General features: G+C 43.2%; 2 protein-coding genes across 2 annotated transcripts in view; both read left to right on the forward strand.

Annotated features, from left to right (window-relative positions):
* The first annotated feature begins 61 nt into the window (after positions 1-61).
* arsb (arylsulfatase B) lies at positions 62-15,666 on the forward strand. Its single transcript, XM_084571874.1, has 8 exons — positions 62-436; positions 1,197-1,383; positions 1,954-2,144; positions 2,289-2,496; positions 5,823-6,066; positions 7,745-7,815; positions 12,300-12,434; positions 13,757-15,666. The coding sequence occupies exons 1-8, from the start codon at positions 161-163 to the stop codon at positions 14,011-14,013; spliced, it is 1,569 nt and encodes a 522-aa protein (XP_084428000.1). The 5' UTR covers positions 62-160; the 3' UTR covers positions 14,014-15,666.
* A 5,304-nt stretch (positions 15,667-20,970) lies between these two features.
* The window catches only part of lhfpl2a (LHFPL tetraspan subfamily member 2a), a 40,277-nt gene continuing 39,329 nt past the window's right edge, over positions 20,971-21,918 (forward strand). The window contains exon 1 of the mRNA XM_084571718.1: positions 20,971-21,322. The gene's annotated coding sequence lies outside the window, so the exon portion shown is untranslated. The remainder of the gene's footprint in view (positions 21,323-21,918) is intronic.

Raw genomic sequence — 21,918 nt, forward strand, 5'->3', positions numbered from 1 at the left:
TTATTTATTTAGTTTTTTATCAATCACAACTCTAAAAACCACTCGTTAGGACTAAGTAATGAACTGCTGGAGCTTTACGAATCTCTTCCAACTCTGAACTCAGCCGGACGGACTTCCTTGTTGACTTTAAAGCCGCCTCGCTCACTTGTTAAATAAGAAAATGACGGTGGATGCTAAACTACAGGCGGCTTTCTGGACCATCGCAGCCGCGTTCATCGTTAACTTTCCTGCGGTTCCAGCTGCTCAGCCGCCGCCGCCGCACGTCGTGTTCATCCTGGCCGATGACTACGGCTGGCACGATGTCGGCTACCACGGCTCCGAAATCAAGACGCCACACCTGGACAAGCTGTCCGCCCAGGGGGTCCGTCTGGAGAACTACTACGTCCAGCCTCTGTGCACTCCCTCCAGGAACCAGCTCATGACCGGGAGGTACCAGGTGAGATCCACATCCTGACGGGGGGAGGGGGTCTGTTTCAGGTCTAGACGGGTACTAGGGGTGTAGGTGCAACAGGTAGGGCAAAAACCCAGGTTCCCTCAGACCTCAGGGGCCTCAAAATGCATGACAGCATGGGAAACATGTTGTTATTGTGCCCCTATTTACCCCAACTTTACATGCAATCAAAGAAATAATCAATTAATCAATTATAGGAAATGTATGTCAGGTGTTTGGTGACTAATTCATTAAAAAACCTTCTGAGCTTTGACTGCACCACTCTCAACTCTGGATAAACTAATATCCAGACAATAATAATGACAATTTCAGATGACGTCTTCAAATATATTCATTTTACGATGAAGCTACACTTTTATTCACATAAGACAACGAAAAGGAGAAGCACGATAGACCTGTTCCAGCACCTGAAGCCACACGGTGCGGTGGAATGGGAGCAATGTGACTTTAACTGCACACATTTTCCAGTGCCACCCCGTATAACGAGACAGACCACTTGTGAAAATATATATCGGGGGGAAAAAACACGGTTTATACAACAAAACACGAGGGAAATTGTTTGTCTTAAGTTGTGTAGACAGAGAACATGACGGGAATAAAAGATCTAATTTGACTACCGATGGAATGAAGAACAAGACTTTTAGCGTCATTGTCGCCACCGTTGGTTTCCTCTTTGTTTGTTCCATTTCAACACAAGGCCTCGGCCTCGTTTCCTAACACCCTGTGCTCGTCTCTCGGCCTTCAGATCCACACCGGCATGCAGCACCAGATCATCTGGCCCTGTCAGCCCTACTGCGTGCCTCTGGATGAGAAACTGCTGCCTCAGTACATGAAGGAGGCCGGGTACGACACGCACATGGTGGGCAAGTGGCACCTGGGCATGTACAAGAAGGAATGCCTGCCCACACGCCGCGGCTTTGACTCGTACCTTGGTTTGTATAGTGATGAATAAATGTCTCAGAGACACTTTCTGTTAACACATTGTTTTCGATCGACCATCTGTTCCATCGTCTTCATAGAGGAAAGATATCAATTATGTTTGCCCTAAACTGTAAAGGATCTGTGGGAGTTTTCCGTCTCTGAGTCTAAAAACCTTTTATAAAGGGCATGTGGCCTGAGAGGCGAAAACTAGGGCAGAAAGCAGTCTCGAAACCAATTGTGAATTGGATCAGAGGTAAAACTGTGTGTCGCTTGTAAAACAAAATCCAGGGCTAGAAGAACAGTCTTTAAACCACTTGTAAAACCTTGTGCAGAAGAATGGTTATAAAACTCTATGGAAAATGTTTGCTGCCTGACAGTCAAAATGGAAAACCATTTTTAGACTGTATGTTGCCTGTAAGATATAATTCAGGGCACAAAAACATACTGAAAACTATGTTTAAACCTTATGCTGCCTGAGAGACGAAATCCAGGGCAGAACACCTTCGTTAAAACCACTTAAATACTTTCTTCAGATCTTTTCCAGGCCACATAAAATAATCTGATCGATTCTTTATCCCCAGGTTACCTGACAGGCGGCGAGGATTACTTCACTCACATCCGCTGTAATCCCATCTCCGCTCTGAACCGGACTCGCTGTGCGTTGGACCTGAGGGACGGGGAGGAGGTCGCCACCGCTTACAAAGGGGTCTACTCCACCGAGCTGTTCAGCCAGAGGGCCATCACCGTCATCGAAAAACACAACCCCAGCAAGGTGACGCACGCTTGAGAGGATACTAAAACGTGAACTCTAAATTAAGTTTTAACCTTTTTAGAGTTTATTTTAGCCCAGAGAAAACCAACCCTGGAGTACAAAACTTTAACGTCTAACTTCCAGTTTGTCTCTGTCCTCTTGCAGCCTCTCTTCCTCTACGTGGCGCTGCAGGCGGTCCATTCACCCCTGCAGGTGCCGGACCGCTACACGGCGCCGTACAGCTTCATCGATAACCACGATCGCAGGATGTACGCCGGCATGGTGTCGGCCATGGACGAGGCGGTGGGCAACATCACCCTGGCTTTACAGCACAGAGGACTCTGGAACAACACAGTCCTGGTGTTCTCCACAGGTACGCTTCTATGTTGCGTCCGTACTTTATCAATTTAAGTCAATAACATCAGTTTAATTCAATTCAAATCACTTTTATTTGTTTGTCGGGGGGTGCTGGAGCCTATCCCAGCTGTCATCGGGCGAGAGGGACAGGTCACCAGTCCATTGCAGGGCACAGTCACAATCAATACGCACAAATAGACACAAAAACAACAGGTTGTCTCCACACAATGTTGAGTTTACAAGCCTGAATCAATGTGGACTGCAACCTGTGTTTTTTTTTAAGTAAATACGGACGTAAAAAATAAAATGCATGAATGAGAAAGGAAAAAAGAAAGAAAGAAGTTCTGTTTATAATGGCGGTTGGCTGAAGTCAAAGCTGCCAGAAACTGAAGAAGAAGAAGACAGCCCACAATCACGTGACTAAACATTTCTGCTGTGTGGAAGAACTTTACTCTGACGATTTTTAAATAGTGCAACGGTGATGTTTGGCAAAGGGTTAGTAGGAGATACTTCCACCTTGATTCAACAGCTCCAATAAAATCACTAAACAGAATCCATGGAGTCCACTCAGGTTAAAGGCTGAACCCAAACAACAACAACAAACACTGAACGTTTAAAAGAAGAGAAAAGTTTCCTGGAGACAGAGTCAAGGAGAAAAATCTTTCAAAGAGGGTTAGGGAGTTTATGGCAGCGTTGGATGACCAGAACATTTCTGGAGTAGAGAACACAAGGTACGAGCTACCCTCTCCACTCTACATTAACTTGGACAGAAAGATTTATTGGACTGAATCCAGTCGACTCTAGAAGAAGACAAGGAAGACAAGGACAGACTTTAGGAATCTACAGGGGAGGAACTTTAAGACATTTAAGATCAGAGTGGCCAATACTCAATACTAAAAGATCAAGGGGTAATAAAACTTGATTGAGACATCCCTAACATCAAATTAATTTGAAATAAAAATTGTCCATGTAAACGTTGCCAATTGTTTGTAATACCATAGTTTGTCCACTAGAGGGCAGTGTTACATTTGAAGTAGATCCTTTAAGATAAATAGATAGATAGATACTTTATTTATTTATCTATCCCCAACTGGGACATCTGTATCGCCACCCAGCATACAAATACACAAATACACAATCTATAACAATAGAGAAATCTATATACACACGTTTTACAAGAATAGTAAAATTATTGAATATTAAATTGAAATGAATTTACAAAAGAAATGTGCAAAATGTCCCACGACCAGTCAGTCCAGAGTGTCGTCTGTCACACAAACACACAGATGAGGCGCTGTGCTTCATATAAACATGTGCCTGCTCACTGGTTTCCACATGTGGAATGATTTGAAGTAGGTAACTGCTTTGAAGGGTTATTTTTAGGGACTTTAAAGGGCAATTAGAAGACAGGAACACAATGCTGTGAAAGTTAAGTGCGAGTGTTTTCATGCCTGCGGTAGGTGGCCTGTTCTTCATTGTTCCTCCACACATTTGGTTGGCTCTGACTCGAGGGAGGGGGTGCGGAGGGGTTTGGGGAGGGGGGGATTGAGTCAGCCATATGTCGGGCAGAGTCTGACTCTGCTCATCTGCAGCTGAGGGAAAATAAAAGTCACAGCACTTCCTGCTTCTGTGTAAATACGATGCAGCGGTGATGTAATCTGCGACTCCCCAATACCAAGAATTGTTTTATCCGCTCACAGCTCCAGAGTTTAATTTGAAATTCGTCACGGTCAAGCTGTTTTCACCGACTCAGGCCTAACAGGAGAGCAATGAGCCCTGAACTTGTTGCACCCCGAGTTTTCCTTCATGATGAAAGTTTCTGCAGGCCGACGGCCTCGCCGGGACTCTACTGTAAGCAAAGGAGTGCGGAGGCTGTAGGGGGAAAGTTTAGGCCTGCAGAGAGCCAAGGCAGCTTGAAAAGACATTAAGGAGCAGACGGTCTTTTCCAGAACGGTTTCTGGAAGTCGGCGCAGGACTACTTCCTGGACTTGCATGACACTGAAAGGGGAGCCCTGGTTGGACGCGATTGGTCAAGTGTGTTTATACTGGACCGACGTATTGGGATGATGACAGTGGGCCTGTGTGTGTGTGTGTGGTTGTGTAATGGTTGGATTTTATGCAGACAGATGGATGAGCGGCGTTTTCAGCCAAGCTAGCGACTCAGGGGGATGACGGTGTCAGCCGGTCAGTTCTCGTCCAGACTGAAATATCTCAGCCGTGTTTCCCGGAGGATGAATCCTGCCGACAGTAATGATCCTTGTCCTCAGTCACCATGAAGTTTACATTTGTGATTTTAAGTGAAATTTATTCCCAGTTATTGGACGTATTACCGTGAAGTTTTGCACAGACGTTCATGTTCCCCAGAGGATGTATCTCGTTGACTTTAATGATCCTCTGATGAGCCTCAAAAACAGCAGTTTAGACCACACAGTGAAATTCTTACTTTGCAAGTCTCCCTTATTAACAACACTGAATAAATAAAGGAAATATAAAACCCACAAAGAAGAAGAATGAACTAGAAGAACTAGAAGAAAAATAGGAAGAAGGAGAGGAATAAGAACAAGAAAACCTTGAAGAAGACAAACTAGAAGAATTAGTATTAGAAGAAGAAGATGATGATGAAGAAGAAAGAGAAGAAGAATTAGAAGAAGAGGAAGAAGAAAGAGAAGGAAAGCTTGTAGAAGATGAACTAGAAGAAGAAGAATCAGTAGAAGAACCAGAAGAGGGTTAGGGTTAGAGGAAGAAAGAAGAACTAGAAGAAGAATTAGTAGTAGAAGAAGAGCTAGAGGAAGAAGAAAGAAGAACTTGAAGAAGAAGAACTAATAGAAGAAGAGGAAGGAGAGGAATAAGAACGAGAAAAAGATTCAAACTAGAAGAACTTGAAGAGGAGGAGGAACGAGAAGAAGAAAGAGAAGAAGAAGGTGAACTAGAAAAAGAAGCTTCTAGAAGAAGAAGCTTCTTCTAGTAGTAAAAGAAGAAGAATTAGAAGAGGAGGAGGAAGAAGGAACGTATCAAAGTCACATCCCCATAAATACCAGGACCCAAGAACTTTCCATCGTAATCTTATTCAATTTACGTGTTGGTGGCTTTAATGTTGTGGCTGACATTAATAATACTCTGACGTCCTGTCTCATAATGCTGCCTTCACAAACACTGATTCACTTCAGAAATCATTTGTGTCCTCAGATCTGTTTTCCTGATCGCTCAGATGTCTGATTTAACCCTGGAAAGACAACATTTAGAAACACACCTCCAGTTCTCTGACACGGGTCGCTCCTTCGGTCATCTCTAACCTTTTCTATCTGTTGACCTCCTTCATGTTGTGTTCCTGTGTGTTGACAGATAACGGAGGTCAGACGCTGTGCGGCGGCAGCAACTGGCCTCTGCGGGGGAGGAAGTGGTCCCTGTGGGAGGGAGGGGTCCGGGGGGTCGGGTTCGTCTCCGGCCCGCTGCTGAAACGGCCCGGAACCGTCAGCCGCGAACTCATCCACATCTCTGACTGGCTGCCCACGCTGGTCGGCCTGGCCGGAGGGAGCACCAACGCCACAAAGCCTCTGGACGGATTCAACGTGTGGAACGCAATCAGGTGAGCCCTGGAGACGTGTTCTGGGGTCGACTGTGGCCTGAGCCGGAGCCAGACCAGCTCTGGAGGTTTTGACAGCCTGCCCTCTCTTTGTGCCTCTTGTCCGACCCCCCCACCCCCCACCCCCACCCCATGCACTCCAGCTCCAAGCAGCCTTTTTCTGGTAGGAGCCCCCCACTCCTTCAATAAGCCCTTTGTAACTGTGGTGATGGGAGCTCAAAGAGAAGGAAATTCCATCAGTCATTCTCACACAAATCTGTACTCCTTCCATCCCTCTGTTTGTTTTTTCCCTTCTAAGCTAGCCTGATTTTAGATCAGCTAATTAGTTTCACTACAAATCCTTTTATGTGCAGATTATTTTAAATGTAATATATTGAATTATTCATCAAAAAGCTTTTTATTCAACTTTTTATTAGCTTTTTGTTAACACGAGCAATCCAACGACACATGCTTGATGTTAAAATGAGAACTAAAAAGAAAGACACCGCGCGGCGACGCATACACCAATCAGCCACAACATTATGACCATCTTGTGACAATTCAGTGTTCTGCTGGGAAACTTTTGGACCTGGCATTCATTGGTGTGGATGTTACTTAGACATGTAGCACCCACCTAGACCAGACCAGACACCCCCACACCCCCATAGCAATGACACTCCTTGATGTTCAGCAGCCATCCCAACACAAAAACACTTTAGGAATAACTAACAGCAAAAGGTGTTGACCTGGCCTCCAAATTCACTAGATCCCAAACTGATCAAGTATCGGTGGGATGATCCTCAGAGGCCCCTCACCTTAAAGGCCAACAACAACATTCTGTTGCCAGACACCACAGGACACCCTCAGAAGGTCCATGTCCATTTTCTGATGAGTCCCAACTGTTTTGGAGACACAAGGGAGACGTACACAGTATTAGGAAGGTGGTCATAATGTAATGCCTGATCGGTGTATGATACGATTTCTTCCAGGTTACATCCATATAATGACAACACAAATACAGCTAAATGAACCAGCTCATGCATAGAAAAAAAAACTTAACCACTAAATAAGATTGATTTTCTGTAAATCATAAACATTAAATTGATCACAAACATTGATTTGTACTGTAAACTGATAGGTTACATAATTCCATGTGTGTCCAGGTCGCCACCAGCTGTCACCGGGTCCCGTTTGACTGACACTTTAGATTTGTAAACTAAATGTGGACACAGTGGAAGGAGGTGAAATTGAGGGCTGCAGCAGAAAATCAAGGCTTAGCCAGTGACCACAAACTACCACTCGCAGCCTCCACTTGACGCGATTGGCTGACGCACGTCAGCTGACCGCCGGCTTCTTGGCTTCTGCAGTGTGAGCTGCGCGTCGACTCGGGAGCGCTGTTTGTTTTTGCTGCTTTTACAGTTTGGTTCTGTTGTAACGGTTACAGTAAACGTGGAGCCCCGACAGCTCGGCCGGGGCAGCGGGCAGAGTTATTTTAGTTGTGTTATCAGACGCTGTGGTCAGTGAGAGCGGTGCGGTCAGAGACTGTGACTGCCTGGTGAACGGCAGCCAGCTGCTTCAGATTTACAGACCCCGGTGGATTTCACTGTGCATGAGTCAGACTCGGTGGTGGTGGTGGTGGTGGTGGTGGTGGTGATGGTTTTGTGTCCATGAGTTTAAAAGTAACACTGCTTTTATCTTACAGCAAAGGGTACGCCTCACCCAGAGTGGAGCTGCTGCACAACATCGACCCTCTCTATTATGACATCGCTCCATGTGAGTTCACTATTCATCATTTTTGTCATTTGTTTGGTGTAAAAATAGTAAAGAACGTCCCCAAAAGATGCCTTTACCAACGAAACCACCGTTTGCTGTTACATAAAACACTGAAAATAACAAACTATATCTAGAATATTTGGTATTTGATTTGAAACTGAACGGGAAATAAGGACAAGTCACCCAAATCCTCTGCCAATTTCGTTACTTATAGAAAGAAAACATTCATTTTAAGACTCAAATTAAGGTTACTGAAGGAGTGAAGGAGTTTATGGAGCATAATAGATATTATACAGACATTTCTTTTTACGTTTGCTGTTTGGAGACAATGTAAACTCATTCAGAAACCTTAAAATCCAACAGTTTAGGTTTTGGACATAGTGTGGATATGAGTTGTGAGAGAACGTGTCACTTCATTCATTTTATGGCGGGGGGAGCTGGAGACTATCCCACCCTGGACAGGTCTCCAGTCTATCTCAGGGCTAACACAGAGAGACAGACAACCACTCACACCTACAGCCAACTTAGAATCACTAATGAACCTAACCAGCATGTCTTTGGACGGTGGGAGGAAGCTAGAGAACCTGGAGGGAACCCACGCAGACACAGGGAGAACATGCAAACTACACACAGAAAGGAACCAGAACCTTCTGGTTGTGAGGGATCAGTGCTAACCACCACATGCCACTGTGCCGCCCTGAAGGGAGACGTTGAAGTGTTGAAAATGTCCAGTATTTATCAGAAAAGGGACAATAAATTTAGAGAATAGTCCGGTGGGACTGGTGGGACTTCTTCAGTCCCCTAGAACTGAAGAAGCTACTCGGATGAGTGCCATTTCCAAACTCTTTTTGGACACACCATGACCTGGATGACTGAGAACCTTCACAGACTTAGGCAAACATTCAGAAAAAGTAAGAAAAGTGGAAAAAGAACATAATTGTGTGATAAATTTGCCTTTATTGAGTATAAGTAATTAAAAAGCATTAACAGAAGAAGCATTTAATGTTTTTTTAATGATGTTTGAGCCTGCAACTAGTGGAAGTTATTTGTAAGCTGCAGAAAAATGTGTAAATCTGTGAAAGGATCAGTGTTTGAGATCAATATGCAGAGCTTAGCAACCAAATTACCTCCAGATATGACATTGCAAATACAACTAAAGTAAAAGGCTTATGCATAGATAATAAGACTTCTCTTTTTTGCAGATATACCTAAAAAAAACATTAGATTGATCATGATATTGATATCTGCTCCTCCAGTGCAGGGTTGCACTTGGTGGAAGGTGGGAGAGTGTGAAGCCATCTCGTTGGACTCTCAAAGTCGTCGTGATTCATCGACAGTTTTCTCTCTCCTCCCGGCGTTTCCACGAGTATCAAAGCCTCATTGTTTGATTCCCAAACAACATGAGTCCTGGCTGACCCGAGTAAAAGCCGACCTGAGAGCCTGAGAACCGTCTGTTACGTAACATTTGACTAAACACAACTTATTATCAGCAGACGTTTAGTTTAGTTTCATGAATTTAGACAAAATTTTCTTCCTATTCCTATTTTTCAGTGGTGTTGAAACCTGAGATAGCTGGAGTGCAGGGTGGGTGTGCGTCCTTTAACCTCTCTGTGGTTGTAAGGAGGCTTCCAGGAAACATGTGACCTTTTCTTGTGTTTTTTTTTTTGTCTAAACCACTTAATATTTGGCGGACCAAACCGCTTCCATCTCTGAGGAGGTAGCGGGGCTCTGGTCTGAGCGGGCCACTATTTTCTGACTCTAGGGGAGGATCCTTCACCTTGGTTATGCGTTCAGAAATAGCATAGGAGGAGTGCTTTTTCTTTTTTGTTTCCGAAATGTTTCACAGATGTGCCGCGGTGGTGGGCACATAATGGGTCATCGTGATGGGAGCAGATGCGATCCGTTGTGGAGGAGTACTGGCAGCAGCAGCAGTCGCTAAAAGTACGCCCCTCTCCAGCTGTCTGTGCCGTATCAGGGAAACATTTGTAGGAGTTTTTAAGGAAAAATCTCAAAGTGTAGCTAAATTAAAAGATAAATAAATATGCATCTTCCTTTTTTTAGTTTCCAGCGTAGACTGTATAAAGATGGACGGAGGAACTGCTCCTCTAAAGTGAAGCCAAAGCAAGTAGAGCTCCCCCTGGTGGCTGGCTGCAGTATAGGTCATAAGCTCCGCCCCCTCCGTGTTAATGGATTGGGCTTTGGACCGAACTAAAACACTAAAATACATATCAAATTTTTTTTTTTTTAAGGAAGGTTTCTGTCTTTTTAGGTAGTTAATATAATGTTGATGAATGTTCAAGTGTCAATTTTTTGGATGAGTTTCATTTTAGTTTGTTATTTGACGATATAGAAACAGGATGTGACATAATGGCGACCACCAGTTGCCATGCCAACCGCTCCGTAACGCTGTCCCGTGTATACAGTGTATAATCCAACATTTTCTTGTTACTGGTGGAGGTAGAGCAGAGCGTATAGTATTAATTAAACAAAAACGCTAATGAGTCTGAAGGAAGTGTGGGCGGGGCATCGATATCGCGGCTCCGTGTGGCTCCACTCTCGGACCGTACTGATCAGACTCTGGCTCCAAAGTCACAAGATGTCGCCACCAGTATCCCCGAGAAAATAGCGTCAGTTTGGACCAATGCAAGGAAGTGGGGACGCATTGTGCATATTTATATGCAGTCTATGCTTTCCAGATGTTCCAGCTAGATGCTAATCTTTCATGCTACATTAAAACTTGATGTTCCCAAAACCAAAACAAGAAGCTGAAAGACACTAAATTCACCCTATCGAGCTAAAATGATAAGATTAGTATAAAAGTATCTCTCCTCTGCAAACGAAAACAACCTCAGTTTTAAAGGAATTTAGCTTCAGTGCTGCTTCAGTTCTCCTCAAAGTTTACTGATTTCCATCTAAATTAGTCGGGACAATAAGCGGAGCCGGTGAAGGACGACACCGCCGCTTGCTTTACAATGGTTTATGTCTGAATCTTTATTGTCGGGCCACCGCGGTGACAGCCAGCCGCCTCCTTTAGCGCATTCCAGGCTCTTTGAAACCTCGCTCTCCACGTTCCTTCTCCCCTCTTTTACTCTCGGGCTCTCTTCATGCGTCCTTTGGTTTCTCTGTTTAGCTCATGAAAAGACTTTTTTTATTTATTTTTTTTATATCCTTTCATGTCGCTTTTCAGACTCTTCGCCCGTCGCTGTTTGAGAAGAGGGACTAAACGGGTCACAGAGGGGTCCCTGAACTTCTCGCTTCTCTGAAAAAGAGAGAAACTCTGGTTTTGGGCCCACCAGGCTCTAAATCACACCCTCCCCAAATTTCCTCCCTCCGCTCTCCTTCGAGCAATTTCTCTTCTTCCATCCATCTCTTCCTCCCTTTTTTTTTTTTTCCTTAAGCCCGATTGTGGCTCATCCTGCTGTGGATCCAGATGAGCGCTGCCTTTGCTTCTGCTTTGAGGCTCATGCAAAAGAATGAATGTCAAGAAACGAACATGTGCACACAGCGAGCTCCCGTCGGCGGTTTCCAGGCCCCTTTCTTTAAAGAATCCCAAACAGCGTTCACACCTGATTCTGAAAGCCCCCCCCACCCACCCCCGGCTCTTATGCGACGACCCCCGCTTGTTTACACAAAGCAGGGAGCTGCAGCTTATTGCATGCGACAACAATTAACATGCCCACATTTAATTTGCGCAACGATCAGTAAATAATTAAATGTCAGAGCTTTTTATCGTGCGGTGGCAGAAACGCTGAGATCGGAAATGTTTCACTCCCCGAGTCATGTCGCTCGCGGTGGAATCGGCTCTTATTGAAACCGGCTCCGATATGGGAACGCGGGTGATTTGTCTTTATGCAAAGAATGTGAGGAAATGCGTGTTTTCGACGGCCTTAGGAGGACGAAATTACCCGCAAATCTGCCTAATCAGGACCACATTGCCGGGGTCAACCCTCAGCGTGAACCTGAGAATGCTCTCAAGGCCGGAGCTCCTCATTTTTTTTATTTTTTGGAGACATGTGTTCTCACTTCTGGGAGACATTTTCCGTTAGAGCAGAAATAGCTCGTGGCAGGAGGCTGCACGAGTTTCGCCTTTGTGAAACTGGTAAAATTACACGTATTGTTATTGATTAGCGCAGCGTTCGACCGCATTACCGCCGTGTTTTGTTCCGTGCGTTTAAAGGAAACTTATACGTGAAACAATTTCTGTTCTACTCAATTCCTGCTGATTTTTACGGCACAAAAAGAAGTCTATCTTCTCTGTGTATTTATTTTCGCACCTCCACTTGATACCAAGGGCGATTTCCAGGTATGCACCAAAAATCTGGTGCCAGTCTGCCTCGCTCGTATGGTTTACACAGGCATCCACAGAGGACGCTTTGTGTAGTAGTAGACTAATAACATTTTAATCTGCCATTTTTTAAATTCTTTTATTTTTTTTCGAGGTGGATGACCTCCGTGATCAGCTCTTGTCCTCTGTCTCCCTGCAGGTCCTGGCAGGAAGCCTCGGTTAACTTTGGCTCAGACGGTCAGCGGCGGATACTCCTGGGCCAACTCCTCGTTCAATGTGTCCATTCACGCCGCCATTCGATCCTCAAACTGGAAGCTGCTGACTGGATACCCAGGTCAGTAACTCACCAGCATCACCTCTAATGACATGTTTAGTCTAAGCGGGATGTGGTGCAGCAATGTACACCGATCAGGCATAACATTATGACCACCTTCCTAATATTGTGTAGGTCTCCCTTGTGGTGACTCATCAGAGAATGGACATGGGCCTTCTGAGGGTGTCCTGTGGTGTCTGGCAGCAGGATGTTGTTGGGGGGGGGGGGGGGGGCTTTGAGGGGAGGGGCCTCTGTGGATCATCCCACAGATACTTGATCAGTTTGGGATCTAGTGAATTTGGAGGCCAGGTCAACACCTTGTGCTGTTCTTCATGTTTTTCTGAGTTGTTCCTAAAGCATTTTTATGGCCGCATCCTGCTGGGGATGTCTGCTGCCATCAAGGAGTGTCATTGCTATGGGGGGGGGGGGGGGGCTGGTCTGGTCTAGGTGGGTGCTACATGTCTAAGTAACATCCACACCAATTTATGCCAGGTCCAGAAGTTTCCCAGCAGAACACTGAAGTGTCACAAGATGATATTTACTTCTCCTGTCGGTGGTTTTAATGTTGTGGCTGATCGGTGTATATGCACACAAGGGGTTAATAAGGCACAGGTGAAACTAATGAGGGCGGAGCACAGAAGGAGAAACCAATCAACCAATCAAAGAGGGGGGGAAACACAGGAAGTAAAGCAAGAAATAAAACACCAAAGAAGAAATGTCCGGAACTGAAACAGGAAACACAAAGAAAACAAAACAGGATTGAAAGTGAAGTATCAAAACACAACATCATGACAAAAACAATACTGATGTCGTTGTAAGTTTCCTGTCAGGTTCAAATTGGTGGCGCTGGACATTTTTATTGTTGTATTAACATTCTCGGCTCTAATAATACATCAACGAGCCGCTCGCGGGAAAACCACAGAAGAAGAAACGGCAGATACTCTTTATTTCTATTTCCGCTGCCGCTGCTTCCTTCCTGCAATTTAAAAGACGTTGTTTGTCGCAAACAGACGCGAACAGATAATAACAATGTCAGCTTTGAATTTGCGGTCGTGTCTCGGAAGAGTTTCCAGTGAGTGTAGAGTCAGCAGAGCATTGTTGTCATTTGTTTTTCCTTTCTCTTCTTGCTTCAGTTCCAGAAAACTGAAAATAAAATGCAGAGCTACTGTCAGCTGCTCTTAGTTGAGTTGTTTCCAAACTATGGGTCCGACCCCCTTTAGAGGGTCACACAATTAATCTGATTTAATTCTTTTTTATGCAATTTCAACCTGTATTTAAGTTCAACACTTGCTTAGTTTCTTTCCCCCACTGCCGCTGATGTTCTTCATCTCTGTTCCCTCCAGGATGTGACATTTGGTTCCCTCATCCCGACTACAACATCTCCCACTTTAAGCCGGCCCCGCTGAAGTCTGTAATGCTGTTCGACATAGAAAAGGATCCGGAGGAGAGGAACGAAGTGTCGGCTCAGTTCCCCACGGTGGTCGAGTATCTCCTCAATCGACTCCAGCACTTCCAGAAAAGTGCCTTGCCCGTAACCTTCCCCGACAATGACCCCAGATGTGACCCGGGCCCCACCGGAGCCTGGGGGCCCTGGGCTTAGACGTCTGCGTCGTCGAATACGAAGGACTGTGGAACTTTGTTTACTGTGAATCATAAAATCAGGGATTTATCTTCTGTGGAGAAATATGAAGTTTTCCAAACATAATCTTTTATTCTATGATGATTCAGATTTAACATATATCTCGTTATACAGTTTGGATCAGGAAGATTTCCACTAGTAGATTTAAAAAGTGCAGGATCTCATGTGTGGGATCTGTCATTCATTCATTCATTAATAGTTTTAGCTGCACATGCTGCTGATTTTGTAAAGACTACCTTCCTGCTGATTCAGGTATTTGCACTTTCCCACATTCATCTGTTGTTGGGAAGAAACAGGAGGCCACATTTAAGAAAGAGGAGAAATACTACACCAAGTAAACTGTGGTGCCTGAAGATATTAAATCAAAATAATATATATTTTAGCGCGTGAGAGACAACGATGATGTTGATTTTTAGCCAGATAGAGTGCGCTAATGACCGTTGAATGAAGTGACCCCAAAGAACCCAGAGTAACTCTTCATCTGACTGAAGTGCTTCAGTGTTTTAGTGTCTTTGAGCTTCTTGTTTTGGTTTGTCAGCACTTTATATGTAAAGCTTGCCGCTCATCTCTTTGTCTACGTGGTTTTCAGCACCAAATCAGATGTTTTATTATCTGTCAGAGCACAATCTGCATGCATATGGTGAAAATAAGCTAACTCATAGGACGTGGTAGCTGTTTTATTCACTTACAACATTATTTCGGTTAATTTACGATTGATTCATAGACAATAGTCAATTGGCAATTAAGCGGAAGCGGTGCTTTAAATGCGAATGGCATCATTTTCATCTAGTTTAGTGAAATTTCGACGTAGATCGATGATTCGTCTTGTTCTGTTAAATTGCTTCAAGTTGGAACCTGTTTTTAATTTCCACCTCGAGCAGCTCATCGACGTTTCTTGCCGCCCCCCCCACTTCAAATATTTCCAAGTGGAACAAATAGATCATAAAAATATTGCTAGTGCATGTACGGAGCTAGCTCTTCTTTCCGGTAACACTCTCTATTTGAGAAGTAATTGCCAACGGCCAATGCTCATGTTATTCTGTCTTACGCCACTTTACTCCTCGATTTAGAAATAATATTTCGTCCAAAGCTCGTTTATAAAGATGGATGACATGTCCCCTTAGGTATATATTTCAGTCGCCCACTAGTGGCGGGTTGCTGTATAGGTCAGACCCAATCCAATCTGTTTGTTTGTTTGTTTGAGGTGAGGTTGTGTTTTGGAGGCTAACTTAATTAGCAAGATAATGCTAATGTTATAGCTAGCAATGTTACAGTGGTTGATATGTAGCTCAGGAGCTAGCTAACCAATATGGCGTCTCCCATTGTCTGCAATATTTTGGCTTCGCTTTTTTATTTTTTTTTTCCAGTTGGAGATTGTTGCCTTTGTATAAAATCTATGCTTTCTACTTTTGATATTGTGTCTCTCAGGTCTTCTCGTCTTCTTCTGTGGATATTTCAGGGTTTTGAAAATGAAATGCTTTAAATGAAATATGCAGTCACTCTTCAAAGCTTAAAATCTGCAACCGAATGGAAAATCGAAAATACCCACAAAAAGAAACAAAAATGTTGTGAGATGAGTGTTTGTAAAACCGATTAAACAATTGTGTTTCTGAATTCAGTCTCTTTGGCTGCTCGTTTCTCTTCGCGGTGTCTCAAAGTTAAAGACTGGTTGTTAAAAATACCAGTGGGTAGCAGTGGGTTTCTACTCAAGTTGGAAATGTGAGGAATTTCATGTACACTTCAGGTATTCTTGATATTATGGCTTCAACGATGGCTCCCACATGCCATGTGTCCGCGAACGTGTCGTTCCCACAGAGCCGTGTCTGTGCTGCCGTGGAAGATCAGTTTATCAATCGGTTCGAGTACGAAGCAAACACGCTAAAACGTTTTAATCAGATGCTTCCAAAAGGGAGTATTTGCATGTTTAGAATCAGGAGCAGGAGAAACTAATTTCCTTAATAGATATACACCCTCTTTGACCTTTTGGCCCTCGGTGTTTGACCTCCCACTGGCAGCAGCGTGCAGACTACCACAGGAAACGCGCCCTGCAGAGAGCGGTGGGCCCCGTCCTAATGTGGGCTGTGACCCTTAACCTGCCATGTGTATTGACTGGGGTAAACAACAATGCTGCTGCTGCTACAATAAGAACAGAGAAGCCATTTAGCAGATTAGCCTTGTCACTGTATAACATATAGAGACCCATAAAGGTTAACACTTACTACTCACAGTTCGGTGGTAAAATTATTTCCACTCTCATTAATTTTGTTGTATGATGTATAGCGTATACATTGTATATGACAAATAAAGCAATTTAAATCTATGTCCAGCAAATTCGAAGCTTCAGTTAGCTAACTAGCATAGCGTAGCTTAGCTTAGCATAATAACTTGAAACAGAAGCTAGAACAGATTAGCTTGCCTCTGTTAAAAAATAATTCCATTAAATTGCTATACATGTGTGTGCTTCCACAAATATATCATTTTGATTCAAATTTTGCTTGTTTGTTGAATCGTGACACCTGATAGGCTCCACCCTCTGCAAATCCTCAACATGAGCTCACAGAAAACCAGAGAAAATACTAATATAATATAAATTCAATAAGGTTAAGAGTTTAAACTTGAAAAAAATTGTGTTTTCATGCACCACTCCACCACTCAATTAGTTTACAGCCCTTTAAGTTATGTTTGGAGCTACTATTCAGTATGTAACACAGATTAAAACTCTTATCTGATGTCTCTTCTTTCAACTGCAACACAAGTTCAGTCTTCTCAGTTGCCTTTTGTCCAACTCAGATCTAGCACTAACATCTGACCTGGGAAAGCCAGCTTTAAGTGTCACACTACTACTGCTGTTTCAGAACCATGAACGGCTTGGGGAGATGACACATATTTAGGAACGAGCTGTGCAGTCTTTCTGAAATCACACGCCGTAATTTTACAACAGTTTCTAGCTCTTCCTAGCCTTCAAGCTAACAGTAGCTCTTCCTGTTTCCCAATTTGATGACTACTGCCACTCGCTGGTATGGAGAGTTATTTCCTCTCATGCAGAACATATGAAGCAGTCGGCCATTATTGGCTGTAGTCATTGTGATGTGCTCAACTTTTTGGTCCAGTCACAAGATAGGCGATTTGAGGGCAGTTTATACTTTAAAGACCCAACTAAAATTAGTAAGTGAACCTTTAGGATTGTTTAAATCCCTGCTGTTTAATTATTTTGTGACTTTTTAGATTTTTAGGTCACATTTCTCTGAATAATTTACTCCCATATGCGTCCCGCCTACGGCCCACTTGTGATGCCAGTTGGTTGCTTAAACTTTAAAATCTACTCCACTTTTCCATGTGTGCTTTTATGCTTTTTAAGAATATGTGGTTTCCAATTTTGTCAAAGTGAAACAAAGATAGTTTTCCACCAAAGTCTCTGGTAAATAGAATTTAAACTGGGATTTAAACCACAGGATTATTTTATGTTTCTGAGAAAGCGCCTCTCTGCATCTCTGAGGACATAAATTTGTCACTCGCCTCTTCTGTTAGTTTACTCTGCAATCAAAACTCTACAATTCAGGATGATGGGAGAGCTCATTTAATTAGACGTTTGCCAGTGTTTGCCATTCATGTAAAACCAGAGCCGGCGAGTTTCTCAGCTCGGCTGCAGACCACTTTTGCACTTCTCATAGCCCGCCTGCGGTGAACTGTCCCTCCATCTTCACCCCCTAGTCATTAAGAGCAGTCGGCCTCGGCGGTGTCACAGCTCGTCTCCTCCTCGTGCTTTTCAAAGTGGTTTTGGTGTGGCTTTCACACTTAATCCCGAGAGCGACAAACACGCTCTGATGTGCCTCTGCTGAATCAACGCTGTGATTCACCGGCTCTGACGTTTTTTGTTTTGTCAGCTGTGACAAAGCCATGTGTGCCTCCACAGTGATGCCCCTGAAAGATATGACGGTATGTGAAGATGTGATAGCCCGGGCGAGGCTCTGGTGGTGTTTTCCAGGGTGAGCACATGCGGGACGCTCAAGCGGCTGCCACCCTTGATTCCCTTCTGGCATTTCCACAAGGAGCGACTGAAGGTCTCTCAGCTCACAGTGAAGTGGAATTCCAAACAAGATTGTGTCTGTCTGTGCCGCCTGGCTGTGAAAACAGATTAAAATCATACTGACCAGTGCAGCCAGGAATGCGTTGAACCTTGAGCCTCGAAGGGGGGAAATCCGACAGCTCATCACGCCTAATAATAATAATAATGAAAATAATCCTTGACAGTCCTTCACACAGCGTGAAGACCACCACAGAGAAGATGTGATAACAAGTGCATGAGGTATTCTTAGGCTCTTGAACTGTTAATGTTCTTCTAGAATATCATCTTTTTAAAACAAGTATGTTTTAAAGGGTTATTACAGCTCTGCTTGCTGATATCATAATAAAAGGCATTTTATTCTCAAAAAAACCTTCAGCAGCATTTTGGTTCAGCTAGCTTAAACCTAGCAAATGGGAGTGTAAATATTTCGTGCACAATCACATATGCTGTCTGCAAATGGGGGTGAATTACACTGGTGAATGGTAATATATTGTGATTTAGATGTATAATAGTTTCTTTGTAGGTTTTAATTTCGTTAGCTTGTCGTTAGCTTGCTAACTGTTAGCCTCAGAAGGTTCAGGATGGCGCAGTTGCCTAGCAGCGGTTTTCTCAGAACTTATCGGCGTTACCTGCTCTCAAATTCTGAGTTATGAGAAAACAACTGCTAGCAACTGTTAGGGGCCACTGAGGCTAGCATGCTAGGTGGAGGCTAATTTACCATACACTTCTGTCACGTCTGAAAACATCAGAAAACACATTGGTTTGGCTTAGTTTTAGTTTGCTTGAGTGTCAACGTCTCCATATCCAATACAAATCAAAACGAAGCTAACGTTAGCTTACAGATTAATAGCATAATACATATTTTCTGCTATCAAATGGAACTTGTTAGCTTGTGGTTGCGACATGGGAAGTTGCGTATGCAAAATGTTTGGCGTTCAAAAGGAAACGTCAGCATCTAGAAGGTACCTAAGCTAACAGCTAAGCAAGCTAACAAACTTGAACTTCTCCAAAGGTTTCCAGTTACAAAGTCGTAAATACCACGAGAGGTTCATGACTTCACGAGTTTTGTTTGATGACAGCATTCATTGGGGTTAAAACAAGATCTTTTGCTTGGATCTGTAAATAAATATTTTTAAAAACTTTGCTAATTTTCAATCACGCGTCAATTATTTAAGCTACACTATCAGGGGACCATGAACAGGAACATAACTACTGCACATGTGCCACTTTTACGCAGCAAAAACCAAGATGGCTGTTCAGAGAAGCTGTAGGGCTTATGCTAAACGCTAACCGTTGCTAATTATTTCATCATTTATTGGTAATGTTTATTGCTGTGACTTGTGTCTGCGACGTCAAAATCTAATTTCCTCTTTGAGCGTCGTGTCATAGTTCAGAAATTATACCTTGGACGTGTTATAATATACGTAAAACAGTTGTTACTCGGCTTTATCACACTCGCTTCGTGAAGCTATTCACACCGTATTACATGAACATTTGAGGCTACATGTCACATTCACTCTAAATCTGAGTGTCAACCTTCAACGGGAGGCCAACAGCTGAGCCGACGACCCAAAGATTGTTCACATACTAAGGGCTCACTCTATTCAGGTCCAGGATGTCCGTCTGAATGCTGCACAGCCTTAGCATTATATCTAGACATGCATCTTAACGTGCACCATCTCCCATTCCCAGCCTCCAGACTTCTATTGTTGCTGAAGTCAATAAAAATATTTGGCGCCCTTACACTTCTCTGGTGTAAGAGTCTCCTCGGAGCCCGTTTGAAGAACAGGAATGGTGCAAAACAACCACTTTTGTATTTTCACGTACACAGTGATCGAATGTGAATGCACTATTTTGAGAGTGTTGTGACTGTGAGGGGAACAACTGGTGCCGGGCCCTCAGTGCCCGCTGATTTGTGCTTCTCAGTCAAACAAATAAGACTTGAATGGAGTGGACACACAAGGGAAGTCTCATGACTCGCTCGGGGGACTTTTTTTGGCTAAACAACTGCAGTTACTGTCAATAATAACGACCCTGATGTTATCAGTCCAGTTCCTGGGATCATTGTTAGTCTGGCTGACCTTCGGTTTGGACTGTCAGACTGAAAGCACAATAGTCTGTCGCAGAAATGCTCCAATCTCCTCTAATGGATGACCGATTGGTCCAGTAAATGTAGTTTGAGCCATACATCGGTGAACTCACAGGGGCATGTTTTATTTAGAGCAACATGACTTTATTGATTGCTGAAACTAAAAAAAAAAAAATTATAATGTAAAATAAACTAAGGCTTTAAGGCTTTAAAGACGATTTGAGGATTTAGTTATATTGTAGAGTTTTAGAGTACCCCCCCCTCCCCCAACAAAAGCCCCATAGTCACTAAAAAGAGATGAATACCAAAGCTAGCTACAGTAAAATATCCTTATCAACAAGGCTGTGGTAAGTGTACATTTGGCTAGCGCTAACATTGTGACGTATTCAGTGATTACGACTCTTCAAACTATCCTGAGTGACTGATTATTTGTAATTGCAACCAATCTTAATTTTGTCCTTTAATTTGCAACTTGTTGCGCTGCCCCCTAGTGGCCAAATAATCAGTTCATGTAGCTTTAATGATTAATTACCAAAGAAAACTAGACAAATACTAAAGCCTCTGTGTCAAAGCGCCAATTTTACAATTTATTTTTTTGCAATTTTGTGCAAAAGTAATGATTTACTGCGTATTTATATTTAAATTTACGTTTTTTTTCTTTTGGGTTAGGAAGACAAATGAAAATTTTACATGCAAAACCTTAAAAGACATCAAAGGGAGACATAGTTTTCATGCAACTCTTTATTATGTTGTTGTTGTTTAATATTATCCACTACTACTAAAGTGGCTGAACACTTACAGTGCCTGCGACATTAAGTAAATAATTGATTCTCATGAGTGTGAGCTGCAGTGAGGCAGGGGTCTGGTGGATGTGGGCGGGCGCTAACGGAGCAGTCACTCCCATCCCCAGCAGCAGTCTGTCTGGGCTGAGGACGGACGGAGCCATTCATTCTTCTGTGGTCCGGGAGAAAACGTGGAGGAGGATGAAGAGACTCTGAAAGAGGAGGAAAAAATAAATCAGAAACCAGGATCAAGCCCGAAACTTCACAAACTTCAGAGGAGGAGATCCTTCAGCATTTCAGAGCGTCAAATACGCGCAGCCAGCAAGTTTACGCGTAAGTATCTGCGCCTTGAGCTTTTACTTTTTCTGCAGCAACAATGGAGACGATATTCCTCTCTGAAACAAGTCTTCTTCGCAGAATCTTAGCCGCAGATGTTGTGACTTTAACTCGAGTGTCTCCACTTTTATAGCTGTGGGATTTTCTCTCAGAGATTTGTAGGGAAACTCGTGGGTTGGAAGGGACGAGAAGACTGATGCTGTGCCAGGCAATGGAGCACATTAGGTCTCTAATAAGTTGTCAGTGTGACACTCATCAGTTAGTTTTAATTGATTTCTGTGCGTGAGTGTGTGTGTTTTTTCCAGTTTCTGTTTAAAAGTTACCCGGTTTATTTTCTTTATATGTAGATAAATGTGTTTTTATGTCATCAAAAGTCGTTTTTAATCGAATTAGATCAATTAAAAATAACAAAAAGTTAAATTATTGTAATGCTAATAAGTGAAAAGCAGCAAAATTTCACTGTCAGTTGTTTTCCTTAAACATAACAATTGGAAATAACCATTACTTGTAGTCAAAGTCCAAATTAAGACCACATGTGCTGTTTTATTTTTAAGTGAATCCTCTGTACGTCTATAAACTGTCAGAAAATTTGA

This window comes from Chelon labrosus (assembly GCF_963514085.1).
Source record: "Chelon labrosus genome assembly, chromosome: 22".
Lineage (NCBI taxonomy): Eukaryota > Metazoa > Chordata > Actinopteri > Mugiliformes > Mugilidae > Chelon > Chelon labrosus.

Coding starts and splice junctions, on each gene's coding strand:
- arsb (XM_084571874.1), top strand. CDS start 161: ATGACGGTGGATGCTAAACTACAGGCGGCTTTCTGGACCATCGCAGCC. Junction 1,384..1,953: donor CGGCTTTGACTCGTACCTTG/GTTTGTATAGTG, acceptor CTTTATCCCCAG/GTTACCTGACAGGCGGCGAG. Junction 6,067..7,744: donor AACGTGTGGAACGCAATCAG/GTGAGCCCTGGA, acceptor TTTATCTTACAG/CAAAGGGTACGCCTCACCCA.